Here is a 25,356-nt window from a genome sequence, read left to right on the forward strand (position 1 = left end):
AATTATCAAGTAAGAATTATCGGTTATCGGTACCAGTATTATAGTTTTTTTGTGTGTATATATATATATATAAAAAAAACGTTTTAATCGGTACCGATAATTCTTTATATTTGAAAGCTTATAACTGAAATCTTATATATATCTTATATATATATATATATATATATATATATATATATATATATATATACTGTATACTATATACATATTGGTTATCAGCTTTCAAGTATAAAGAATTATCGGTTATCGGTACTGGACTAAATTTTCACATCGATGCCTCACTACCTAAAATAAAGTATAAACTGTACATAGATGTTGACAAAAATGTAATATTATATGATAGACTAGACTAGATCAACTTACCATTGAAGCTGACCGACCGGATGTACTTCAGGAGCTTCTTGCCACCAGCGTGCTCCATCTCCTGACAAACACCCGACTGGTCGGGACAAAGGTCCTTCTGCATGTTGTGTAGGGCGTGGGCTATGGCGTACACCGCGTCGATCACAAACTGCACCTTCCCTTCCTGCTCGTATTTGGAGTCTAATCCTATTCGCTCTTGCCCTGGAAGGAAGAAAGGAAATGAAAAGTCAAAGTAGAGTGAAGACTTACTAACATCTGCAGTGAGATGCCTAAATGCTCTCGCAGGAGCACATAAAAACAAAGGAGTAGGAAAAACGGAGTCAACTCTGGAAACTTTTGAAGACAAATGTGAGGTAAAGTACAAAAGCAACACAAGTTATCACACTTAAGGAACAATCTTTCATTTGAAAGATTCACTTTCACAAGCCTTGGCGGGTTTTGGCCGCTATCTTTAACACGGCGAAAAAGCAATGCCTGAGATTGTAGGTGCTTATCTTACTTTGGTCTCTAATGGTATCACAGTTTTGCTATCTTCATCTTAGGTGGTTTAGAGATTCATTTCCAGCGATTTGTCACAGGCAGTGTTGGGAGTAACTACCTAAAATTAGATTCAATAACATGACAAGTTGTCAATCACGCAGCTTTTTTTAATAACCCCGTGAAAAAGGTGCTTAACTTCACCACCCGTGACGCATATGTTTTTTTTAATAAACTGTGTTTGTCAAATTAAAGGTTACTTTAAAATACATTCACAAATCAATGTTTTAATAATATTTTGTTGTGCTTAAAATAAGTACTTATTTGATTGTTTTAACTAACATAGACCTACTAAAGCACATGTAAGGCATTTGATCATCAATTTAACCAGTTTTTTTTATTCAATATTATACTTAAAGTTAGTATATTTAAAGTCCCACTAATAATTGTATCCCTTAAAACTCATCTTTGATCACCAAAATTACATATTTAAACGTTTGTCTAAATATTTTAGTTAACCATAAATGCTTTTAACTTTCAATTTTAACTATAAAGTGCCTTTAATATAAATGTAAACTATAATACAATTTCATTCAATTGTAAATAACATGCAGTTAAGTTACCAAAACTTTATTCGTAGTTTATTTTATAATGTCTTTTACATAATACTCTTTTAAAAAGTATGCTAAAGTGTACTTTTTTTTCCACAAGAGTGGAAACAGTACAACAAAAGTGACTGTTTTAGCATTAGCCACATTTAGCATTGTTTCTCCATATACTGTAGAAACTGAGCTAAACAAATTATAAATGTAAAACATATACACTCACTGGCCACTTTATTAGGTACACCTGTCCAACTGCTCGTTAACACTTAATTTCTAAGCAGCCAATCACATGGCGGCAACTCAGTGCATTTAGGCATGTAGACATGGTCAAGACAATCTCCTGCAGTTCAAACCGAGCATCAGTATGGGGAAGAAAGGTGATTTGAGTGACTTTGAACGTGGCATGATTGTTGGTGCCAGAAGGGCTGGTCTGAGTATTTCAGAAACTGCTAATCTACTGGGATTTTCACGCACAACCATCTCTAGGGTTTACAGAGAATGGTCCGAAAAAGAAAAAAACATCCAGTGAGCGGCAGTTCTGTGGGCGGAAATGCCTTGTTGATGCCAGAGGTCAGAGGAGAATGGCCAGACTGGTTCGAGCTGACAGAAGGGCAACAGTGACTCAAATAACCACCCGTTACAACCAAGGTGGGCAGAAGAGCATCTCTGAACGCACAGTACGTCGAACTTTGAGGCAGATGGGCTACAGCAGCAGAAGACCACACCGGGTGCCACTCCTTTCAGCTAAGAACAGGAAACTGAGGCTACAATTTGCACAAGCTCATCGAAATTGGACAATAGAAGATTGGAAAAACGTTGCCTGGTCTGATGAGTCTCGATTTCTGCTGCGACATTCGGATGGTAGGGTCAGAATTTGGCGTCTACAACATGAAAGCATGGATCCATCCTGCCTTGTATCAACGGTTCAGGCTGGTGGTGGTGGTGTCATGGTGTGGGGAATATTTTCTTGGCACTCTTTGGGCCCCAATCGTTGCAACGCCACAGCCTACCTGAGTATTGTTGCTGACCATGTCCATCCCTTTATGACCACAATGTACCCAACTTCTGATGGCTACTTTCAGCAGGATAATGCGCCATGTCATAAAGCTGGAATCATCTCAGACTGGTTTCTTGAACATGACAATGAGTTCGCTGTACTCAAATGGCCTCCACAGTCACCAGATCTCAATCCAATAGAGCATCTTTGGGATGTGGTGGAACGGGAGATTCGCATCATGGATGTGCAGCCGACAAATCTGCGGCAACTGTGTGATGCCATCATGTCAATATGGACCAAACTCCCTGAGGAATGCTTCCAGCACCTTGTTGAATCTATGCCACGAAGAATTGAGGCAGTTCTGAAGGCAAAAGGGGGTCCAACCCGTTACTAGCATGGGGTACCTAATAAAGTGGCCGGTGAGTGTATTTTTAAAAAGGTAAAATACATACTGTACATGTATATGAAATACCGTATACCGTAAATGAAATAGGTATTTCCTCAACGTAGCTATTTAAGCTACTTTTGTAGTATATCTCATTTTTAGCAGTTAGCTTTTAGCATGGAAGCTACAGTTTTACAATGTCTTTAAGTATTGATCGTTGGGTGAGGCATTTCCAAGGATTCATTCTCTTTATTAAAATATCAAAAAGGCTTTGTAGCATAACGGTTTGTTACGCTCTAATACGCTCATTCACATTCTATACAGAATTTGATTGGACGACAATGTGTCTTGTGCAGGATGAGTCATCAATGGTTTTTGTTTTGTTTTCCCAGAAGAGACTGTATGAGAGACTAAATCTGCTAAAAGTACATTTTGTCAATTCTATGAACATAATAGCACATAGATTAGCCTCATAGCTAATAGACTTTGCTCTGACAAATCGGTCGAAACTTTTTTCTAAATTACTTTTCTCTTCAGAAAAAGGTCACTGTGAGTCAAGATAATTTGTTAAACATTAATGGGAAATTCATTCCACACACATAAAAAAAAAATGTTTCACAACTTTCTCAGGATTTGACCTAGAGAGTAAACCTTTACTTTAAAATGTCTTAATAACAATAGTGGCCAGACTTTAGGCTCACCCTTAACTGCGAGGAAAACCGTGACAGTTCTATTAAGAGCTGCTATTCTTGCTCCACTGGTGCAAGTTCTCATGGGATATCAATGGAGTTCAGGCAATATTCTAACCGATTTCTCTCCAATTAGCTCTGCCGTCGTCCCGATCTGACACCCAACCTTATATGCCAGTCTATGTTCCCCAGGGACGCTCTTATAATCTGTCTTTCCACAATAACGCCTTTCATTAAACATACTACAGCTGGCTTAGTCGGCTCTTCTGTCCCGCCAAGCGTGGCTAACTCAAATATGTGTATTTTCGAGACAGCTTCATCATAAATGGCCCTAGTCTGATGGGTGACTCTAATAGTGCCTGACAGGACAGGAAAACTAGCTTGGGGAAATATCAGCTCATCCAAAAGTGCCATTAGATCTTTTCAGCGAGCTTGAAACATCCCCATCTGGGATTGGACTTCATCCACAACGATTGGATCTCATTATTTAGATGATATTCACTTGAAAGATGATTGGCCGACGTCTTGAAGACATCCTTAGAAAAAATTCCCCAACTTGTAGGACGCTACTTTTCCATTTCTTTCTGTCATTAGTGAAGGGCTATTGAGATGCCAATGGAAACTATCTCCAGGTAATACTGTATAGATCTCCTTGGTATAAAAAGAAAAGGTTGCCTTTAAATAAAAACCCAAACCATTTGTCAAGATAGATTCACTAGTTAAAGAGGTTTTACAGTTTCTCAACATCTCGATGGCATCAAATTAAAGGTTATGGCAAAGTCATCTCATCATGGTCAGCCAAAAGCCTTGAGGGATTCAGATCAATAGACATCAATGACCCCAGGCTGTGACAAAAACCCCATTCTGGCAGAGGTTTGTTCACGCTGAAGGTCACAACAACCATTAGAAAATAATAAGCTGCTCTCATGGTGACACATATCTTGTTCAACAATACTTCACAATTACACCTAGTAAAAAAAAAGTGTACTGAGCTCAGAAGCTTTTTAGAAAATTGCCTCAGTCTCCAATTTATCTTTTGTTTTTGTCACAAATCTTTACTTTTGAAGGTATCGACCAGAAATGAATTGCAATATATTAGCGTCATTGAGCACTAGCAGCAGCTGCTTAGCTACTGTAGGTTCAGTTAGATCTTTTCATTTGCGATCTTTTCAGTACGAAAAACATAAATGATTAAATGAATATAAAAAGATCAAATTTGAAGTGTCACACTTAGAATTGTGGGAATATCAATTTACGGTTCTTCAATTAAAAATGATTAGAGGACTTGTTTTTTTTTTCACTTCCAAAAAAAACTGTAAAATTATTAAACTGTAAAATTACATGAAATGTCCAATTCGATTTATTACCGTTTTATTTTTAGTGTTACTGTAAACATTTACTTACTGTTAACCAATCAAATGCTTTTACTGTAGCCCTTTTACAGTCTTTTACCGTTAAAATTACACACTTTTTTATATAAAATAATTTTACGCTTTCACTTAAAAAAAAAAAAAAAAAAAAAAACATGAACTTGGATCTTCAACAAAAGCTCTATTAAATGTCCTGAACTCTTTTTGACAGCAGTGGTGAATCTCATTAAAAAAAAAGAAAAAAAAGAACAAACTCCATTTTGGAAAATACATCTCAACAGATGTTTAAGCTAATTGGAGAGCCGATTTCAAACTTGAATTAAATTTTCCTAATCTGTATCAGCCATATGCTATTTGAACAGCAAATGCATTATGTTTTTTTGATGAAAACAGGTGAAAACAGGCCAGGTGTTAATGCAGAAAAAACAGACTTGATGTACGCAAGAACTTAAAAGATTTAAGCAAATGCCATGTTTAAGGTCACGTTATTTTATAATTCCATTGCGTTTAATATATGTAATTGGCTTTTATTCAAATTCTAAATCTAAAGCCCACAACCATCTAAAGCACATATACAGCCATTCAAACTATACTCCATTTCATAACACATGTTACATCCTTGTTTAATATCTGCACATTTCTCACCAGAATTACGATTAATTTAAAAGAGTACACAGATTTTAAATCAGTCACGTGTTTCTATTAAAGGATTAGTTCACTTTTGAAAAAACTTTTGCTGATAATTTACTCACCCCCATGTCATCCAAGATGTCCATGTCTTTCTTTCCTCAGTCGAAAAGAAATTTAGGTTTTTGATGAAAACATTCCAGGATTTTTCTCCATATAATGGACTTCAATGGGAACCGGATGGTTCAGGTCCAAAAGATAGTGTTAATAACAGTTTCAGATGCAGCTTCAAATGTCTTTAAACGACACGAGACGATGAATAAGGGTCTTATCATCCGAAACGATCGGTTATTTCAAAGCTTATTCCAAAAATGTAACTTTTCTAAGGACAAATGCTAGCCTTTCTCCATTCTGTGAGGCGCGTTTGCAACGTCACGTAGTACGTAATTACGTTCAAAAGGTCACGGGCGACGTAGCCAGAAGTACAGAGTCAGAGTGTTTACAAGTTGAACGCATAGGTTGAACGTGAAAACTAACTCAAACGCCGTTTACAAAAAAGGAATTAAAAGGTAAAACAACGATGTCGGACGATTTTGATTCTGTACTTCCGGCTACGTCGCCCGTGACCTTTTGAACGTAATTACGTATTACGTGACGTTACAAACGCGCCTCACAGAATAGAGCTAGGCTAGCATTTGTCCTTAGAAAAGTTACATTTTTGGAATAAGCTTTGAAATAACCGATCGTTTCGCATGATAAGACCCTTATTCATCGTCTGGTGTCGTTTAAAGACATTTGAAGCTGCATCTGAAACAGTTATTAACTGTCTTTTGGACCTTGAACCATCCGGTTCCCATTGAAGTCCATTATATGGAGAAAAATCCTGGAATGTTTTCATCAAAAACCTTAATTTCTTTTCGACTGAGGAAAGAAAGACATGGACATCTTGGATGACATGGGATTGGATGACAAAAAGATTTTGAAAATGAAAGTTTTGAGAATATGTTTGAGATGTTGAATATGAGCCAGATGCTGAACGTACTAGGGAAATGAGCTGATGGTATACCAAAATATGCTTTATTTTATTCGTCTGGTTCTATTTTATTCGGGTGCTACGTCTACTTTTAGTTCTCCTTGTAAGAGATAACTAAAAGACGTGGACCCACTGTGGAGCCAGCCTGAAGCAACTCTACCCACAATCCTTTATTCCAAAACACACCATTGCAGCCATTCATGAGCGCAAACAGAGCACATCACCATCCACCACTCCTCGCAAAAGATTTCTTTGATCTCCAAAATACCTATTAGGCACTTCAGAGCTAATTAGTTAGCTTGGTTGTGTTTAAGTAGGAAATAAAATTGCTAAAAGGTAACACGTCCCTCCCTCCTTATCACTATAAAAGAGACTTCACTGCTGGTGCCACTAAATTAAGGCCCTGTTTACAGGTGGTATTAAGAGACGAGGGAGACACATTCCTGTTTACACCTGGTGTCTCTTTTGTCCATTCAAGCCCTCCTTTGCTGATTTCTTCAAAGTGAGGGTCTATGGGAGGGTAAATGTATGTTTGTTCAGATCTTTTGATCCAATGGATGAAGTAAGCTAACGCAATTTACATATGAACGCGACAGGAGACGACAGAAAAACAAAAGCACAATGTTCTTGGTACCATTTTCATCTTCAAATCAAACTTGGTTTAAATCCCGTCTGGCTAGCGTGCTTCCCATTATGTTCACACGTTACGTTATTAGGCGGAGAGTAGACTGTCTTTTGTGGCTGTTTGAACGCGTTCGACTACATGGGCGTTTACACTACGAAATCAATCCGGTTGAATGCCTTTTCAAGCTCTGGAACTGGTTGAAAGTGGAGAAGCTCAACATGTTTTAGACCCTGTTTACACCTGTATTGAGCCTCGTCCACTTGTGATCCGATCGACCAAAACGTATCTTAAAGGAGTAGTTCACTTTAAAAAAAAACATTTGCTGATAATTGACTCACCCCCATGTCATCCAAGATGTCCATGTCTTTCTTTCTTCAGTCGAAAAATAAATTATAGATGAAAACATTCCAGGATTTTTCTCCATATGATGGACTTTAATGGGAACCAAACGGTTCAAGGTCCAAAAGACAGTTTCAGTACAAACTGCAAACTGTTTAAAGGGCTTTAAACGATTCCAGACGATGAATAAGGGTCCTATCAAGCGAAACGATTGCTCATTTAATAAATAAATAACAAAGTTTAAGTTTTATAAGCTCAAATGGTCGCCTTGCTCTGTTCTGTGTGACTCTCCTGTTCGAACTCGTTCATCAAAATGAACAAATCTTTTTCCGAGTCAATGCGTTCGTTGAAAGAACCAAATGACTCGAAAAAAGATTTGCTCATTTTGATGAACGAGTTCGAATAGGAAAGTCATGAATGTGCGTCACAGAACAGAGCAAGGCGACCAATTTGAGCTTATAAAACTTCAAATTTGTTATTTATTTATTAAATGAGCGATCGTTTCGCTTGATAAGACCCATATTCATCATCTGGAATCGTTTAAAGCCATTTGAACAGTTTGTACTTTGCACTGAAACTGTCTTTTAGACCTTGAAGCATTTGGTTACCAAATGGTTACCATTTGGTTTGGTTACCAAGTGCATTATTTGGTTACCATTTGGTTACCAAGTGCATTATATGGAGAAAAATCCTGGAATGTTTCCATCAAAAACCTTAATTTATTTTTAATAACGTTTTTTTAAAAGTGAACTACTCCTTTAATACCAAATGTAAACAGGGCCTATAAACAGGGTCATTCCAGAACCTTCAAAAACACAAACGTGTGTATGATAAACACACCAACAGCTGAAGGTTCAGAACGCTGATCATTCTACGTATATCAATCGAGAGCAGTTTTGATCTTGTCATGTCAGAATAATAAAGCCTCACAGAGTGGATAGGTGGATGGATATATGGTTAGAAGGAAGTAGGGGCGGTTTTTGCCTCCGATACGCAGGGAAATGGCTGTCACTCTCATTATTATCAAGCTATAATTCTGCACAACCCGCCGCTGAAAATGGAAGCGATCCTGGAGCATGTGCTACATAGATAAACACAGCATGTAATTATGGTGAATAGATGTCTGTGGGCTGATTGGCGCCTGCTGAAAGAGGTCAGAAAAGGAAAGGAACGAATCAGGTTGTCCCCGTTTCCTCGGAACAGAAAATCCTACGCAAGACCCGTTTGTTTGTGACCGCTACAAAGACTAAGAACAAAACTGTTATGACAATCAATCGATCTGATTGGAAGATGAATGTTTGTCAATTCAACGTGAACTCTCTCTCAGTAAATGTGTTTTGAGAGACATTTGAAATAGTCATGTGGATACCTCAAAACTTTCATTATAAACGTTGCTCCAATAAGGAATGCTAGATATAAATCCAAATCCTGGCCTATACAGTACTTATACAGAACAAAATATCACTTGAATATGAATTAGTGTCCCTCAGTCAAGCAATAAGAAAAACTTGTATCTACTTCTACAAGAATGACAAATGTAATGCAGAAATGCTAACTTGCTAATGCTAACTGTTCTGTGAAGGAAAATCATTGATTTGCAAATATGTTGGGAATTATGTTTCATGTGGACTTCAAAGCGGTTCACAAACAGAATCCAGGCCTGTACAATATTTAATAAAGAGAATTTAGTACAAGGCTGCAAAAACATTTCTATTGAAATCTCTGACGACAGCAATTCCACAGATGGAGAACAGCCATTTCCCATTTATGTTTTCTTTTGTGAGGGGACTGAGAAGCTGTCATTTTCATGAAGTGCCTTTCCGAGTCTAAATTCAAACACTCCGGTGCCCAGAGGACCCTAAACTCCGGCTCTTCACTCCAAAAATGGCTTTAAATGCATTCAAATGGCACTCGGAAAGAAGTGGTGTAAAAGCACAGCAAAAGCAAACGTTTCTCAGAACATTTTGTCTTGTTGTGCGGTGAAAGCATTTAAAGACTTTCTTTAAGACTTTTACATGAGAAAATGCTAATATTAATAACATAGGAAGACTTTTTGCATAGAATGTCTTAAATTAAATTTATTTTAAATAAAAAGTATATTAAAAAGTCATATAAATAATGGTAAAATGTTTGTTTCAAGCATAAACTAGACACATTTATTGAGGTCTTTTCCTTCACTAAAAAATTATTTATACATAAAGAAATGATTATGAAAAATATCTTTTAAATAATGTATGTTCACATGAAGACTCTGTTTTACTCATGACGGGTGTCACCATGTTGAGGTCATATGAGCAGTAAAAATAGGGTGAAAACATAATTCATATTCTCCATAGGGAGATTTTTTTTTACAATAACTTGTAAACCTTTTAAGACAGCCTTACTGTGAGCCGTGAGGTTGTTCATTGCTAGAATTTGCCTCTGTTAAACCCGTCAACCCACAATATTTCAACTCAGTTTTAAAATAATCCTTTTTAACAGCGGACTTCCTGGTGGAAATACCACATTACCCAAGATGCTGTGCTGAAAATTTCCCCAGTCAGACCAAACAACCAAACCATGGTTTTACCATGGTGCAATTAATTTATTCATGCCTCAATGCACTGTGGGAGTACACTTCCTCGGATCACCGATAGAATTAAGTTGATAAAACTTAAATGGATATTTACAGAATATGATGGAATTAAGTTATACTTACTTAATGAAATTAAGGCAACGAGTTTGCATAATATAATTAAGTAAACTGAACTAATTGGTTTTTACAGTGGCGGACGTTAATGTAGTCTATTATCGGACACTTTGTTTGCGAAAAAAAGTTAATCAATGGCTAACTTTTACTTTTTGTAATGCTACATCCACACCCTAAAAACAAAACAAGTTGTGTAGCTGAAATAAACCAAATTAAAGATACATTTTCTAAAAAAAAACAACAAAAAAAACCAAAACAAATTATCTTACAAAATTAAAATATCTTGTTTTAAAGACATCTAGTTTGACTAAAAGTCAAAAGACAAACAAATATTGATTAACAAAATGTGTGTTTGGACCACAAGGTACCAAAAACTGACAGATATATTGTTGCAAATTATCTCAATACGCCTTACCAATGTTGGAGGTGGAGAATATGCCATGCATGTAATGACCTGTGTGCAGGAGCACATCAGAGAAACCCAAAATTTAATTACAAATTCGCAGTTACTTTCCAATCCAGCCATCTTTAATTGTGTCTTCTCTTGTACAATTTTAATCCTGGACAACAGCCAACTCCTCTCTCGCCTCTCCCATGTCATCTATCAGACCTGACTCTCCTTTGCCCTGCAGCACACACTGTTGTTGCAGGGACGGCACCATGTGCTTTCTCTCTCATCACATACTCGGCCCCTTGATGTCTGTAAATTGGCCCTCACACCGACGGCGTCTCCGAGCGATATAGAGTGGTGTTGCCAGCTGTCGCTGACAGAAACTGCCACCACCTCCAGTTCTTGAATATCTCACCTCGTTGGTCAGAGTCTCCTCCCAGAGCTGACAGGACACTCGATAAACGAGATTTCCCAATGGCTACGTCTCGCAGAGACCACAAACTGATGAATGTAAAACATACAGCTCATATCTCAATCTCTATGAGTTATCAGAACACGCATGGAAAAAAAAAACACAACAAATCCAACGCTATGTAAAAAAATATGTAAATAGTGAATTGGTATGACCTCACTCGTACAAATTCGTACGATTTGTCTAAACCCCAGTGATGGTTTAGGGGCGAGGTCAGGGCAGGGGTAGGTAATTCGTACTGGTGCTGTAGCGGCGCGTCGATGACGTCGATGATTCGACGTCATAATTGCGTCAACGTCATATTTTTGCGTCGACGCTTCTTTATTTATTTATTTTTTGCCTGTTCCCGGCGGTACAGCTTGCCACACACACGTGGGAGACCGAAACATTGCGGAATAGAGGACGAAGACAACTAGAAGTGAATGTGCTATCCATTAAATGAATCACACACAGTAAACAAACCCTTAAGAAAAAAAATTGCAATTTAGATGCGCAAACTGGGTGCCGGTGTGGTGAGACGTACAAGTTTGGGCAGATTCGGCTTGAAGTCGACCCCGGACGTGGCGCCGGGCGCGCTGTTACAAAAAAAGGCGTATACACAGCCAGCCACAGTCTTCCTGGTCTTGCGCACCCAACGCGTCACTTTTGCCGTGCGCACATTCACGCTCGTGCGGACGTGTCGAGTATAAACAAGGCTTTACTCCGTGTCAGCACGCGCTCTGCTCAGTAGGTGAACTCCGCCTCTGTTTCCCTCCTCAGCTGATATTAATATTTAAACATTCTCTATGATAAAAAATATTTTAATAACACGGTTTTGGCGGTTGTAGAGTTATAATGATGGTGTTCAAATACATAACATTAGACTAACGTTAGCCAGCTTATAGTATCTTGATTCAGTATGCTAGTATTTATTTGAAAAGATTCTTTATATTAGTCGTCCAATTAGTCATTAGATTAGTCGACTAATCGATAAAATAATCGCCCAACTAATCGTTTAGTTAATAATCGTTTACCCCAGCCCTAATTCGTACGAATTCATAAGAATGGGGAAACTCGTAAAATATGTCCGATTTAGCAAAAATCGTCCGAATTGAAAGGCGAAAATTCGTACGAATTAGCCACCTCGTAAAATATGTATGAATTACAGTGAGATCGGGTTGAACAAATCACACTAAATAAAACTATGTAAATAGTAAAAGGTGGCTAATGCGTATGAATTTGTATGACCTCACTCGTATAAATTCGTACAATTTGTCTAAACCCCAGTGATGGATAGGTTTAGGGGTGGGGTTTGGGGTAGGTCATTCATACGAAATCGTATGAATTGAGCAACTCGTAAAATATGTACAATTTAGCAAAAAATCGTCCAAATTGAAACGTAAAAATTCGTACAAATTAGGCACCTCGTAAAATACATACGAATTGCCGTGAGATCGGGTTGAACAAATCACACTAAATAAAAATATGTAAATAGTAAAAGGTGGCTAATTCGTATGATTTCGTATGACCTCACTCATACAAATTCGTACGATTTGTCTAAACCCCAGGGATGGGTATGTTTAGGGGCGGGGTTTGGTGTAGGTCATTCGTACGAATTCATATGAATTGAGCAACTTGTAAAATATGTACGATTTAGCAAAAATTGTCAGAATTGAAACGTAAAAATTCATACGAATTAGCTACCTCGTAAAATACGTACGAATTGCAGTGAGATCGGGTTGAACAAATCACACTAAATAAAAATATGTAAATAGTAAAAGATGGCTAATTCATATGAATTGGTATGACCTCACTTGTACAAATTCATATGATTTGTCTAAACCCCAGTGATGGTTAGGTTTAGGGGCGGGGTTTGGGGTAGGTCATTCGTACGAATTCATATGAATTGAGCAACTCGTAAAATATGTACAATTTAGCAAAAATCGTGCAAATTTAAACGTAAAAAATCATACGAATTAGCTACCTTGTAAAATACGTACGAATTGCCGTGAGATCAGGTTGAACAAATCACACTAAATAAAAATATGTAAATAGTAAAAGGTGGCTAATTCGTATGAATATGTATGACCTCACTCGTACAAATTTGAACGATTTGTCTAAACCCCAGTGATGGGTAGGTTTAGGGGCGGGGTTTGGGGTAGGTCATTCGTACAAATTCATATAAATTGATCACCTCATAAAATATGTACGATTTAACAAAAATTGTCCGAATTGAAACATAAAAATTCATACTTAGCTACCTCATAAAATACGTACGAATTGCCGTGAGATTGGGTTGAACAAATCACACTAAATAAAAATATGGGTTACACTTTCGATAGTCACTTTAGACATTCTACTAACTATAAGTAACTTTTCAACTACATGTCAACTAAGTGTCATTAGAATATTAGTAGGCTGTTGTAGACTGTCAGTAGACTGTTAGGTTAGGGTTAGGTGTTAGGGTTCAGGTTAGCAGAATAAGTTTACTTGTAGTTGCTAAGTTACTTACAGTCAGTTGAATGTCTGTTGGGGGACCAACAAAATAAAGTGTTAGCAGATATTAAGCTGACGGTCTACTAATACTATAATGATAGTTAGTTGACATGTAGCGGCAAAGTTACTTATAGTTAGTTGAATGTCTAAAGTGGACTATCAAAATAAAGTGTTACCAAAATATGTAAATAGTAAAAGGTGGCTAATCCGTATGAACTCACTCGTACAAATTCGTACGATTTGTCTAAACCCCAGTGATGGGTAGGGTTAGGGGCGGGCGGGGTCAGGGGTAGGTCATTCGTACAAATTCATATGAATTAGGCAACCCGTAAAATATGTCCGATTTAGCAAAAATCGTCCGAATTGAAACGTAAAAATTCATAGGAATTAGCCACCTCATTAAATACGTACAAATTGGCGTCAGATCGGGTTGAACAAATCGCACAAAATAACGTATCAGACGACGGTTTGTCTAGTGTGCCGAGTTCACACCGAAAGCAACCATATTAAGCTCTCAAATAAAGGACTGGCTTTTCTATATGTGAGAAATTATGACCATTTTGGTGAACCTCCCTGTAGTAAAATGCTATTCGATTTGGTCTCAAATCCATAAAAGAGTTAGAAGTTTCTACTCAGGTAGCCAGGCTTTGAATAAATTGCCAACAGTTTCCATTATGCAACTTAAACAAAGGTCTGTGGGAACAACATGAAAAGTGACCAGTGAGTTTTTACGTGCCGTTTAGTGACCACAATATATACAAAAAAGTTGGTACCACAATAATAGGCAATCATGGAATACAAAATGCCGTCTTTGTGTGCAATGTGCATCAGACGGTTTCCAACCAGACTGTGGGCGATCTGTGGGCGTGCCTGCAGTCCATCTGATGCTACTACGAACTTGATATAATGTGTAGGCGGCAGACACATAGTTTCTACCAGATCTAAGTAGGTTCAATGTGGTGTAGATCGCAGATCAGCTCGGCTACCATTTAGAGGACCTCGTTTTGAACAGGTAGACGATTTTGGTTTAGCTGATTAGAGCTGTCAGACCACCTTCGATCTGCAAGAAATATCTGCAAGTTTTTTGTACTGCATTGGTTCCTCACTGTAAAATATGGGTCCTGCAGCCCCCAAAAGTTGCAGTACGCTTTATACACGACAGCCGTGCACGTCATTAGTCAATTAACTGAGTTGTCACAGTTTTCATGGGTTCAAATATCAATACATTTCTTTGTACAGGCATCATACTTCTCATGGAAATTTGAAGGGACAGATTATACAATACAGAACAATTCTGGGTAACAATTTCTTTGTCATGCTTTTTATTTCACTATCATGTAGTCAATAGTATTGATTCTTACATTAATTACTCTAGACACTCCAGAGTGTTTACCCCTTGTGCGGATATTGACTTAACCACAGGCTACAGGACAGAATACAGGCACTATACAATTTCAAAATGATTTTATGGCTTAGAAATATCATTTGCAGTAATCATGCATATTATTGCTTAAAATGTAATGTTCTGCTCAATTTTGGATAATTGCCTTCAAAGCTATACCTTAAATATTAAAAAGCAAGAGAAGAAAACTACCTTGTGTGCATGCTTCTTTTATCCTGTTATAAATATTCCCAAATTTTGGTTGACAATCTTCATGCACGTGTACTCTGTCTTGTAGCTGACTGGGAATTGGGAACCAGTCAGCCTGAACTAGCCATGATGAGCTGAGGGAAGATTATGTAATGAGGAGCTCTGTTACAGAGGAGAATGTGCTTTATATTCAGAAATGCATCACTAATAAGCCGGAGTCAATGAGCCTGACAGGGTTCTTCAGGTTTAGCCAAAAAAAAAAAGCTTGGAAACTGTGGTAACTTTCATATTTTTAATTCACTCCAGTAAGTGTCTTAATATAGACTGGCAGATTTGTAATTCCCTGCTGAAAAAAACAAAACAAAAAAAACCTAAAGCTGGTAGCTATGTTTTTGAACACGGTATCTGGTTTTTAGCTGGTCAACCAGTTACCAAGTTACTTAAAGCTGCTGTCCGTAACTTTTTTAAGTTAAAAATAATCCAAAATAATTATTATAAAAAACATTATCTGCCAATGGTCAAAACTATCTACTTGATTCAAAACGGTTGGCTTGTAATAGTAATGTTAATTCCAGTGGTACTGGTGGGTTTCAATTCGAGCATGTCATTGCATCACACCCCTACACATAAAGAAGGCGTTTCAGCTAGCTGTGCGTCAGGAGATGTAGAGATGTATAGGCTTTTCTTGCAGCACTTTACACAATTAAACTTATGGCATCCAGAAAGATCCAAACAACAATCATCAGTGTCAACTGGAGATTCAGCAGTTATAAAACCCAAGTAACACAGTCTCATCCCAAAAAGTCATATAACTGACGTTTTGGGACGTATTTTGACCATACGTCAATATCCGCCTTTTTAGGGCCCCCTTAAACGTTGGTAGATGGCGATCCCGGGCCGTCATACAACTGACGCTTTACCTTTAACGTCAGTTAGGTGACGGGTTAGGTTTAGGTATGGGGTAGAGTTAGGATCCCATAACCTCATCTACCGACGTTTAAGGGGGCCCTAAAAAGGCGAATATTGACGTATGGTCAAAAGACGTCCCAAAACGTCAGTTATATGACGTCTTGGGATGAGACCGGGCTGACCCAAGAGACTTCGTACTTCGGATTTACGGTGGCTAGAGAAAGAGAAAGAAACCGTCTCATGCGAACACAAAGATTTAAACATCGGCGGGGCTTTTGAAAAGTGCGTGAACTCCGTGTTTTGAAGGGGTTCAAAACGGAAGAAGAGACGGCTTTTTTCTGCTGAACAAGTGAGACATTTCAATAGTTCAATCGTGTAACAGTATGTTTCCTTAATTCACACAGTTATGGAGTTTCCTTTGTTGTGCCTTTCTCGTTTTACTAGTATTATGGAGAATATGAATTCTGAACTACACAGGTAACCATAAAACACATTAAATTTAACATTAGTCATGCAACGCTTGATGTTGTTAACATGAACAATTTGAGGACAAAGTAAGCTACAATTTGCACGGTTGCTGTAAATCGCGTTGCTTAAATCTAACGAAGCTTCTCATGTCGAATGCTTTTGATTTTAAAACATCGGGCCGAAAGGGGCGGTTCACACTACATGACTTGCTCTCAGTGAAATCAGGAGTGTTCAAGTTGTTTAGCTGTTCACACCACACGACACAACGTGACTGATCCATGACAGGAGATAACGCACTACACAAGCTGACAACAACTCTGTCACCCAACGATTCTATCTTGTCTACAAACCACGTTTTGTCGCGAAAATTCACGCGATAAGACGAACCGGAAATGACGCAAAACAGCACGCGCGTCAATACCCAGCGAAGAAGAGAAGAAAACAACACGCGAATAACTGTTTGCGCAATGATTTGCTCTGAGAAAAAAATACAAAAAAAGAAAAAATAAGATTTACCCGGTGACCTCAACCCATGCCTTGCTCTGATTGGCTGGAGCTCATGACATCACTGAGGTTGAGTTAGGCGACAGCTCTGGATATCTAGCATGCTCGATATTTTTTCTGGGCTCGGAGATGCGTCTGTGAGCATCTTTGATGCGTCGTTGGCTCTTTCATACAAACAGATTGGCAAGCGTTCATCGTCCGCTAATCCCCCGCGATTTGCACTCGATAATACGTGATAACTCCCTGACCTGTCGGCAAGCTCAACGATTTGCAAAACGGGCTTAAATCGGGCGTAAAATCCTGTAGCGTGAACTTGGCTTTAGTTGATCAGTACAAAAGTGGATGTTACTTACTTGTTCAGAAGACATTTTCCGATAAAAATTCTTATGTTGGTCAAACTTTCAAAAAGTGAATCTGTGATTCTGTATGACAGTATCAACACAGCGCAATGACTGACAGAAGCACTCGCCTCAAAACACTGTGTTCATCCGCGCTGTTTCATGCCGATTTACAACCCAAGTAAAGATGATAATTCCGCGAATAACTGCAATTGCAGATTTTGAACAGAGATGGCGACAAAGAGGAAAAGTTGTGGACTGCAGCTTTAATCAAATACAAGCTAAAGTCCAAACTAAGCTAGTTATCATTTGCCAAAATTCTGTACCGTTACCAACTTAAGCAGGATTCCAGTAAAGATTTCAGTACCCACAGAAAGAAAAACGCATTTCATAGCGAAAAAAAGCTATTAACATTTACCTGTGCACTTTCTACTAGTGTCTTCTCTCTTTGAGGAACTCATTAGCTTGCAGTTGAAGTTCTCCTCCCAGTACTCAGCGAACCACACGTTTCTTCTGTTGTTTTCCAGTGTGCGTGACTTAAAGTAGGCGTCGAAACCTGAAAAAGGACAAGGCAGCACTATTAAACGATAGCATCAGGTTATCAGTGACTTTACCTGAAAAGTCTTGTACTTCTAACGATGAAACCAGATATCTAACTAGTAATGTCAGTGGCAAGTTTTTCATAATTTCCAACACTCTCATTGTAAGTTACGTACGTTTAAAAAAAAAAAAATCATACGAACTTCACGCTAACTTTTTTCTATAAATTGTACATATTCATACTAGCATCATATTGTATAAATATCTTGTATCGTAAAATTGCCACCTCATAAAATAGTTACAGTTTGTGATTTTAGTCGTCATCCCCCTGCTGAGAAAAAAACTGAATTACTGACCTGTAATAATGTGTAGCTAGTATGCTAGTGTAACTAGTTGCTTCTCTAAGCAATTAAATCTCTGCATATGAACCTTTTTTCTGCTTCCCCAACAGAATCATTAGTACCCTTACTTGACATTCTTTACATCAGGTAGCTTAGCATTTAATCAGAGCGTTCGCAGACAAACAATAACATTTATCACTCCAGATCCCAAAGAGTCTTTTGAGTCTGTCCTTGTTGTTTGGCATCAAGGCTAATAACATGGCTCATCTAAATAGGTTTGTGGTGTAATGAGGCTTTCATCCACAGTCTAGCTAGGACAAAGGTCAGCAGAACATTTAATTTTGCCAGAGGCATAGGCTAACCTTACATAGTCATAGCTCATTTAAACTTTGTTTGCTTCTACTCTGTAGACTGCAAAGGAAGTGAATCTGGGTCTGCCTTGCCCACTAGAAAATAAGTATTAAGAAAGAGATAAGGTGTTATCATTAAGCTGCTACAGCAGAGCTGCCCTAAGCCAGTCAACAAATGCAGCTGAACTCTGTAATGCACTCCTGGGCATTGCATACTCTTGAGTCGGAGCAAGCATTCAGCCTATCTGTGGTTCCCAAGCTCTATCGCATGTCGAGGGTTGTAGCCTGGTGGTGAAGTCAGTCACTTCTTTTCAATGATCGGTTGAATCAAGGCACTCAAAGTGCACGTAAATCCCTTATTGAGACTTTTTTTTGGCAGAAATTAGAGTTTAGTGTTGGGCTCGAGCCAAGTCAAGTACAAGTTTAAAACCAATCGAGTCCAGGTCAAATCCGAGTCCAAAAGTGGCAGAGTCCAAGATGAGTCAGAGTCCAACTAAACAATACTGTATTTCATTAGGCCAATACCTTTTTTTAAACCTCAACAATGTCCACTTTAAATGGCATCTTGCCATTTTGATTTATTGTCTTCTCATAATTTGTAGTCTGCTCAGCAAACTTAAAGGCATGTAATGTACAGTAAGTTATGGTCGACTTGATTTCTTTTGAATGCAAAAAGCTAAGTGGGACTTGACTTATGCAGTGATATGAATTTATGAATTCAAGACATTCGGGGTAGCTTGGTGAATAGGAGCAGCCTGTTGGGATCTGAAAAGTCGAAAATGCAGTGGTAAGGGGGCAGGGGAGGGGACAGACCTACAGTCTTTACGGTAACGCTTCCTTTTACAGTACAGTACTTACAGTGTACTTACCTAGAAAGTACTGGCTACTATAAGGTAAGTACATGGAACAGGGGTAGGTTTAGGGGTTGGTTCAGGGTTAGTACTAGTTATTACCCAGTAATTGTAGTTACTAAAATAAGTACATAGTATTTACATGTGTATCTGGACTGTAAAAGGAAGCGTTACCGTCTTTACAATGGCACGCATTGTGTTTGAAGGTACATGTAATTTCCAAAACTCAAGGCCAACTCAAAACCGTTGCATTTATAATTAACAAATTACATTGGAAGTTTATTATATGGATCTATGTTTTCAAATTTATGAATATATTCGTAGTGCTTAAAAATTAGAAGGTCCCACCATCTTTTTTTTTTTCATTACAACAGAAAAGAAACGAATACCAGCCAAACTAATATATATACAATTTTAAAACAAAATTACAAATATACATAATCATAAAAACAAATTAAAAAAATTCGTGTTTCGTGTAGGTATACTAGTATAGGCTACAATACTAGTATAGTCTTTTTCGTTGTTTGATTATGATTAAGGACACAGAAAATAACAGGTTTATTATGCTGCTGTCACTTTAAGATTTGACGGACAGATGTAATATACCGACACATCCGATTTTACCCAACTTTTTACGTTAACTTAAGACATAACTGACTGTTTACGTGAATACTCACTGGGACGGGCACTGAGAAGCACAGATGTGTAAGAGAATTCAATTCAGTATCAAATTGATTGTATAAACAGGTAAGAGGTAAATAATAATAATAATAATAATAATAATAATAATAATTGACTTTCGTGACAATGCAGCACTGACCCGATCTGTGGTGCGTTTCCCGAAAGCATCGTTAGCCAACTATGGTCGCAAGTTCCGTCATTATCAGCACAGTTCAACGAGTCGGAGTTTCCCGAAACAAACGTTCCAATGAACATTCGCAAACAGCATCGCAAAGTTGTGTGGTTTGAACGACAGCTCTCGACCTGTGGTTAGAGGCATCGTTTCTGTATTGCATCACATTTGGACGTAATAAATCCTTATCTTGAGCAAAATAAGCGAGCTGACATTCAGTACAATCAGTGCCTTTTATTTAGAATACATAAATGTAATTTACATCTTTTAGTTTTTCAAAAGATTTAAAGTACCAATTTTGAAGAGTGCTCTTACGAGCCAAATATTGAGTCTGGTAATAAAGCAAAATAACGAAGAACAATTAGAAATAGTCCACGGATTACATGTCTGTAATTTATATATAAAAAAATCTAGCGTTAATTGGATCTCAAACAGTTTCATTAAACGTACTGTAGTTATTACTCCACGACGTGCAAAACCAGCGTGGTTGAACGATACTTTGCGACAATGGGTTTCGGGAAACAGTTGTGACTAGCTAGTTGATTTCTCCAACGATGCATTGTACTATGGTAGTGAAGCAGCGAAGTACATAGTTGTACGGGAAACGCACCCCAGGCTAGTAACAATTCCGTCTCAAAACTGTCCTGAGTAACCAACACTATCTCACGACCAATTCGTACAAATTCGACGCATGATTAAAAAGTGTCTAATTCGTACGACCTCACTCGTACTAATTCGTACGATTTGTCTAAACCCACGTGATGGTTAGGTTTAGGGGCGGGGTAAGGGGTAGGTCATTCGTACGAATTCATACGAATTGGCCAATTCGTAAAATATGTACGATTTAGCAAAATCGTATTAATTCGTACGAGTGAGGTCGTATGAATTGTTAACGAATTAGCCACTTTTTAATCATTCGTCGAATTCGTACGACTTGGTCGTGAGATCGGGTTGGAGTAACTGAATACCTGGGCTCTGGAACATTTTTCGAACGAAGTCTGAGTAAAAATGTATCCGAGTCTGTGACAACTCTGTGAAAAGTTGTACTCAAGTCCGAGTTTGAGCACCCCGATGGGGCGAAAAAGTAAAAATAAGCATTTGCGAGTCAGATTCGATTTGACATTTCCCACATGATCACAATGTGGGAGTGCATTTTTGCATTTCTTGTGCACAGATTTGAATTGAATGTAATTGAACTACAATTGAAAAAGCAATAAAAAAAGATCTACATATGATTCACACAGAAATTTGAACAGCTCATGTAGGACATAATGTGCGAAGAGAGAACCGTGAACTGTTGCGAGTCAGATTCGAACCCACATTTCCCAAATGAGCATGACAAATACGCTCTACCACTAGGGTGAACATCATATGTCACTCTTCTGCCTGAGCTAGACGTGTGTACGTCCGTTAATTGTTAATTTAACTCGGATTGTGTTTGGCTGAAAGAGGAAAGTCATATACACCTAGGATGGCTTGAGAGCGAGTAAATTATGGGATAATTTTCATTTGTGGGCATACTAATTCTTTAAGCTAAATTATTCAGCATGCTGATTGATACAAGTTTTCAGTTTATTTGTCAGTTGACCTCGAACAAATGTGATCAACACATCACTTCACAGGCGTACTTGACTCAGAAACTGATCCTCAGCAGGTTTGCGTGCTCGCTCATAAATTCTACTAATTGCAGCTTATTTGTACAAAAGACTTGTACACAAGAAACTCCCCAAGGCCTGTTTGTGTCATCCCCTCCATGTCTGGAGGACAAAGCTCAGAGCTTCACCTTTTGTTTAACGCGTTCAACAGCTGCTCTGTTGCCGAGGAATTAGCAGGCAGCACGTGAACTTCCTCCTTGGCGGGATTCATGAACTGTCCTTGCTATCAAGTAATGTACTTTTTTTTTTATATAAAACTTTACATTACTCAAAAACCATAGGAGGATTACATTAGCCATGAAGCCATTAAATAAACCACCAGACATGAAAATATGATGGGGAGACAGTTTGCAACGATCCATTACATATGGCGTCACATTCATAATTTATCTTCCTAATTTATTTAAATGGAAAGACCCATCAAAAACCCATTTAATTCACACACTATATATATATATATATATATATATATATATATATATATATTAGGGCTGTCAAATGATTAATCGCATCCAAAATAAGATTTATTTATAATTTATATTATATATAAATATAAAAATGTATATATAAATAGTATTTGTTTTTTAAATATACATGCATGTGTGTATTTATATTTATATATATATATACACCCACATGTATTATGTAAACAAAAACTTTTATTTTGGATGCGATTAATCACGATTAATCGCATCCAAAATAAACGTTTGTGTTTTCATGTATATATTGTATAAAGATTTATACATCATTTATATTATATATAAATATAAATATTTTATATATAAATAGTATTTGTTTCTTAAATATACATTCATGTGTGTGTATTTATATATATATATATATATATATATGTATACACCACAAATGTTACCGCAATACGTTACATTGACTTATGTAGGTGTAATGTACAAGGAATATGTCATTATTGTGCAATAAACCACAACTAAGGAAATAAGAATGTGAAGTGTTTCAGGAAATATTGATATTTTATTTGAAGAAAGAGATCGTGGATCAGTGTTGACACATAAACTAGCACAGCTATGTAGGAAAACCATATATATACCCTTCCCTAGGGCACAAATTTAAACCGAAAGATTGAAGACCAGCACGCATTCCTTTAAAGCGCATGTAGGCAGCCGCATGTGTCTTTCCAGCTTTTCAACAGGCAGAGGCATGGAAGATTAATTCAGACAAGCCTACGCCATTTCCTTCTGACTCCGCAACCCACGTTAAAATCCATCGTCATGGGAACCATGAAAGCAAATGAGAAGAGGTTTCCCACAACCACCTCACACATCCTGAACCAATTTATAAAACGTTACATTCAAGTTTTTAGACACCCCAAAGCCGCAAGAGGAACCGTTACAGTTTGGGACTCTTCTCAGTTAAGCCACAAATCCGAACTGCTTGTGGCATCAAGCCAAGCGAGAAACCTCAGGTGACAATCACTAGCTCTGACGACACTTCAAATAAAGCGCCTGAGCCTCAAGTGGCATGCTAGATCTTCAGCTCCTCGCAGCGATTTTTTTGGACAGTCCGAGGTTAAACGTTGATCAGAGCCTATAAGGAGAAAAGGCAAACCAAAGTGATTTCCAAATCAACAAGGATCACACTCCAAGCTGTCACTCTGCTTCGAGTGTCTCTGTGCGGCTGATATAACGTTGCTGTAGAGCGCAACCAGCTAATGCACTCACAATTTGTCTACGTCTCTGAAGTGAGCTCTAGACAGATGCGGGCTGACAACTTCAGATCGATTCTGCTAAAACAAGTCAAAGGGGGGAGGTGGTGGGAAAACGGATAATAATTTAGATGAGCATCATGCTTGGATAATTCCAAAGGTGGGTTTTGTCAACAGAAAAATAAGGAAATAAGCTTCTTTTTGTTTCAGAACAAAAAAAATGTCAGCATTAGCAGTACCAACTCATTTGCTCAGTCTATGACAAAAAAAATTAATACATTTTACATCGAAGACCTTTGACTCTTTCAATGTCTTGGTTCCAACTCTAAAAATGTTCTGCTCAGTGTGGATTCAACCACTGTAGACGAAATGCTGAAATGCTTCCATTACTTCATTGTTATGTTTAGAAACAGGTCATTAAACCAAACACTCCAATGGTGCAATCTACATTTTATTACTATTTTTTATTACAGTGCTTGCAAAGCACTAGTATATTGATATTTCTTAGACATTCTGATTAGGGTTTGTTCTAAGTGTTAAATTTCTGTATTGATTTCTTCCTAAACTTGGAGATTCCATTTTAAGTCCCCGTGCAGTTATTAACTCTCCTTGCTTCATTTACTATGTGGATTCATGAATATGCAAATTAGCCCACCCTCTCACATCAGCTTGGACTACCTTGGATCCAATCAGCAGTAAACTCTACAAGTGGAAATACTGGTTAAAATTCAGCCTTATTATATGTTTAAACCAGAAAGTGATTCAGATGAAGTGGGTGAATTATACAGGGTCGTATCCAAGTCGATGTATCAGAATGGTAATGCACTTTATGTATTGCTCTCTACAATGTTGGACACATAACGGTTCTTAATATGATTACCCTTTGGCTTGACTACCAAACAGCCAATACAGTGCTGCTAATGCTACACAACACATGTTTGCTTTCGAGGGAACTCATGTCCAATGACAACACTTTGGAGTATGCCTTCAGTTTGACAGCTCCTGAAGCACATAGTCCAATTCTGATTGGTGCAACTTTATTTTGCAATGCAGGCCAGCAGAATATAGATATAAAGGTAGTTGGCAGCTGTTGTCAGCTTACTGATCTTCAGTGAGCGCTCTTAGTGTGTTAGTCTTAGTTGATGTTGTCTGTCCTGTAGACAATATATTTATATAAATGGCTGGTGAACAATTTACAAAGTGTGTTCATCCCTGCCCATGTTTTATTCTGGGTGGGAATACACACAATTTTTGAGTTGGCTGCTTGGCAGAGGAGCACGCTCGGTTAGCCCCTGAGGGGGTAGATTGTGAGCAATAACCGCGTTTCCACTGCCGGGCCAGTCGCGTTTCCACTGTCACTTCCAGGGCTTGATCGGGGCTTACTCGGGGCCAACGGCCAGGATTTCTGTCCCGTCGAATACCTTGGGCCAGAGCGAGCCAGCTCGGGCTAGAGGCATGCTCAAGGTAAAAGGCGGAGTTTATCAGTGTTATGGAACGTTATGATCTAAAGCAAGATGCACAGATGCATGTTTCACTTTTTTATAATCGCACAAAATAAAAATCGCTGCTTGAAATGGAGAATCCACAGCTCTTCTGAGCATTTGGGCAGAAGAAATGGTACGACGTCAATTTTTTGTACGACGTCGCGGCGTGTGAAGAAACAAGGATGTTACAAAATACATCGATGCTTAACTTTCTATGCTAAACATTCAGCGAGCAACGTTCAGGAAAAAATAAACAA

General features: G+C 38.0%; 1 protein-coding gene across 4 annotated transcripts in view; it reads right to left on the reverse strand.

The window, feature by feature from the left end:
- The window catches only part of grm7 (glutamate metabotropic receptor 7), a 293,924-nt gene that overhangs the window by 77,099 nt on the left and 191,469 nt on the right, over positions 1-25,356 (reverse strand). For all 4 annotated transcript variants that reach the window (XM_089118031.1, XM_089118019.1, XM_089118020.1 and 1 more), the window contains 2 exons: positions 17,766-17,903; positions 364-564 (listed from right to left, as the gene is read on the reverse strand). In XM_089118031.1, the coding sequence (XP_088974157.1) occupies positions 364-564; positions 17,766-17,903 (339 nt within the window). The remainder of the gene's footprint in view (positions 1-363; positions 565-17,765; positions 17,904-25,356) is intronic.

This window comes from Pimephales promelas, chromosome 2, assembly GCF_988280905.1.
Source record: "Pimephales promelas chromosome 2, fPimPro1.hap1.1, whole genome shotgun sequence".
Lineage (NCBI taxonomy): Eukaryota > Metazoa > Chordata > Actinopteri > Cypriniformes > Leuciscidae > Pimephales > Pimephales promelas.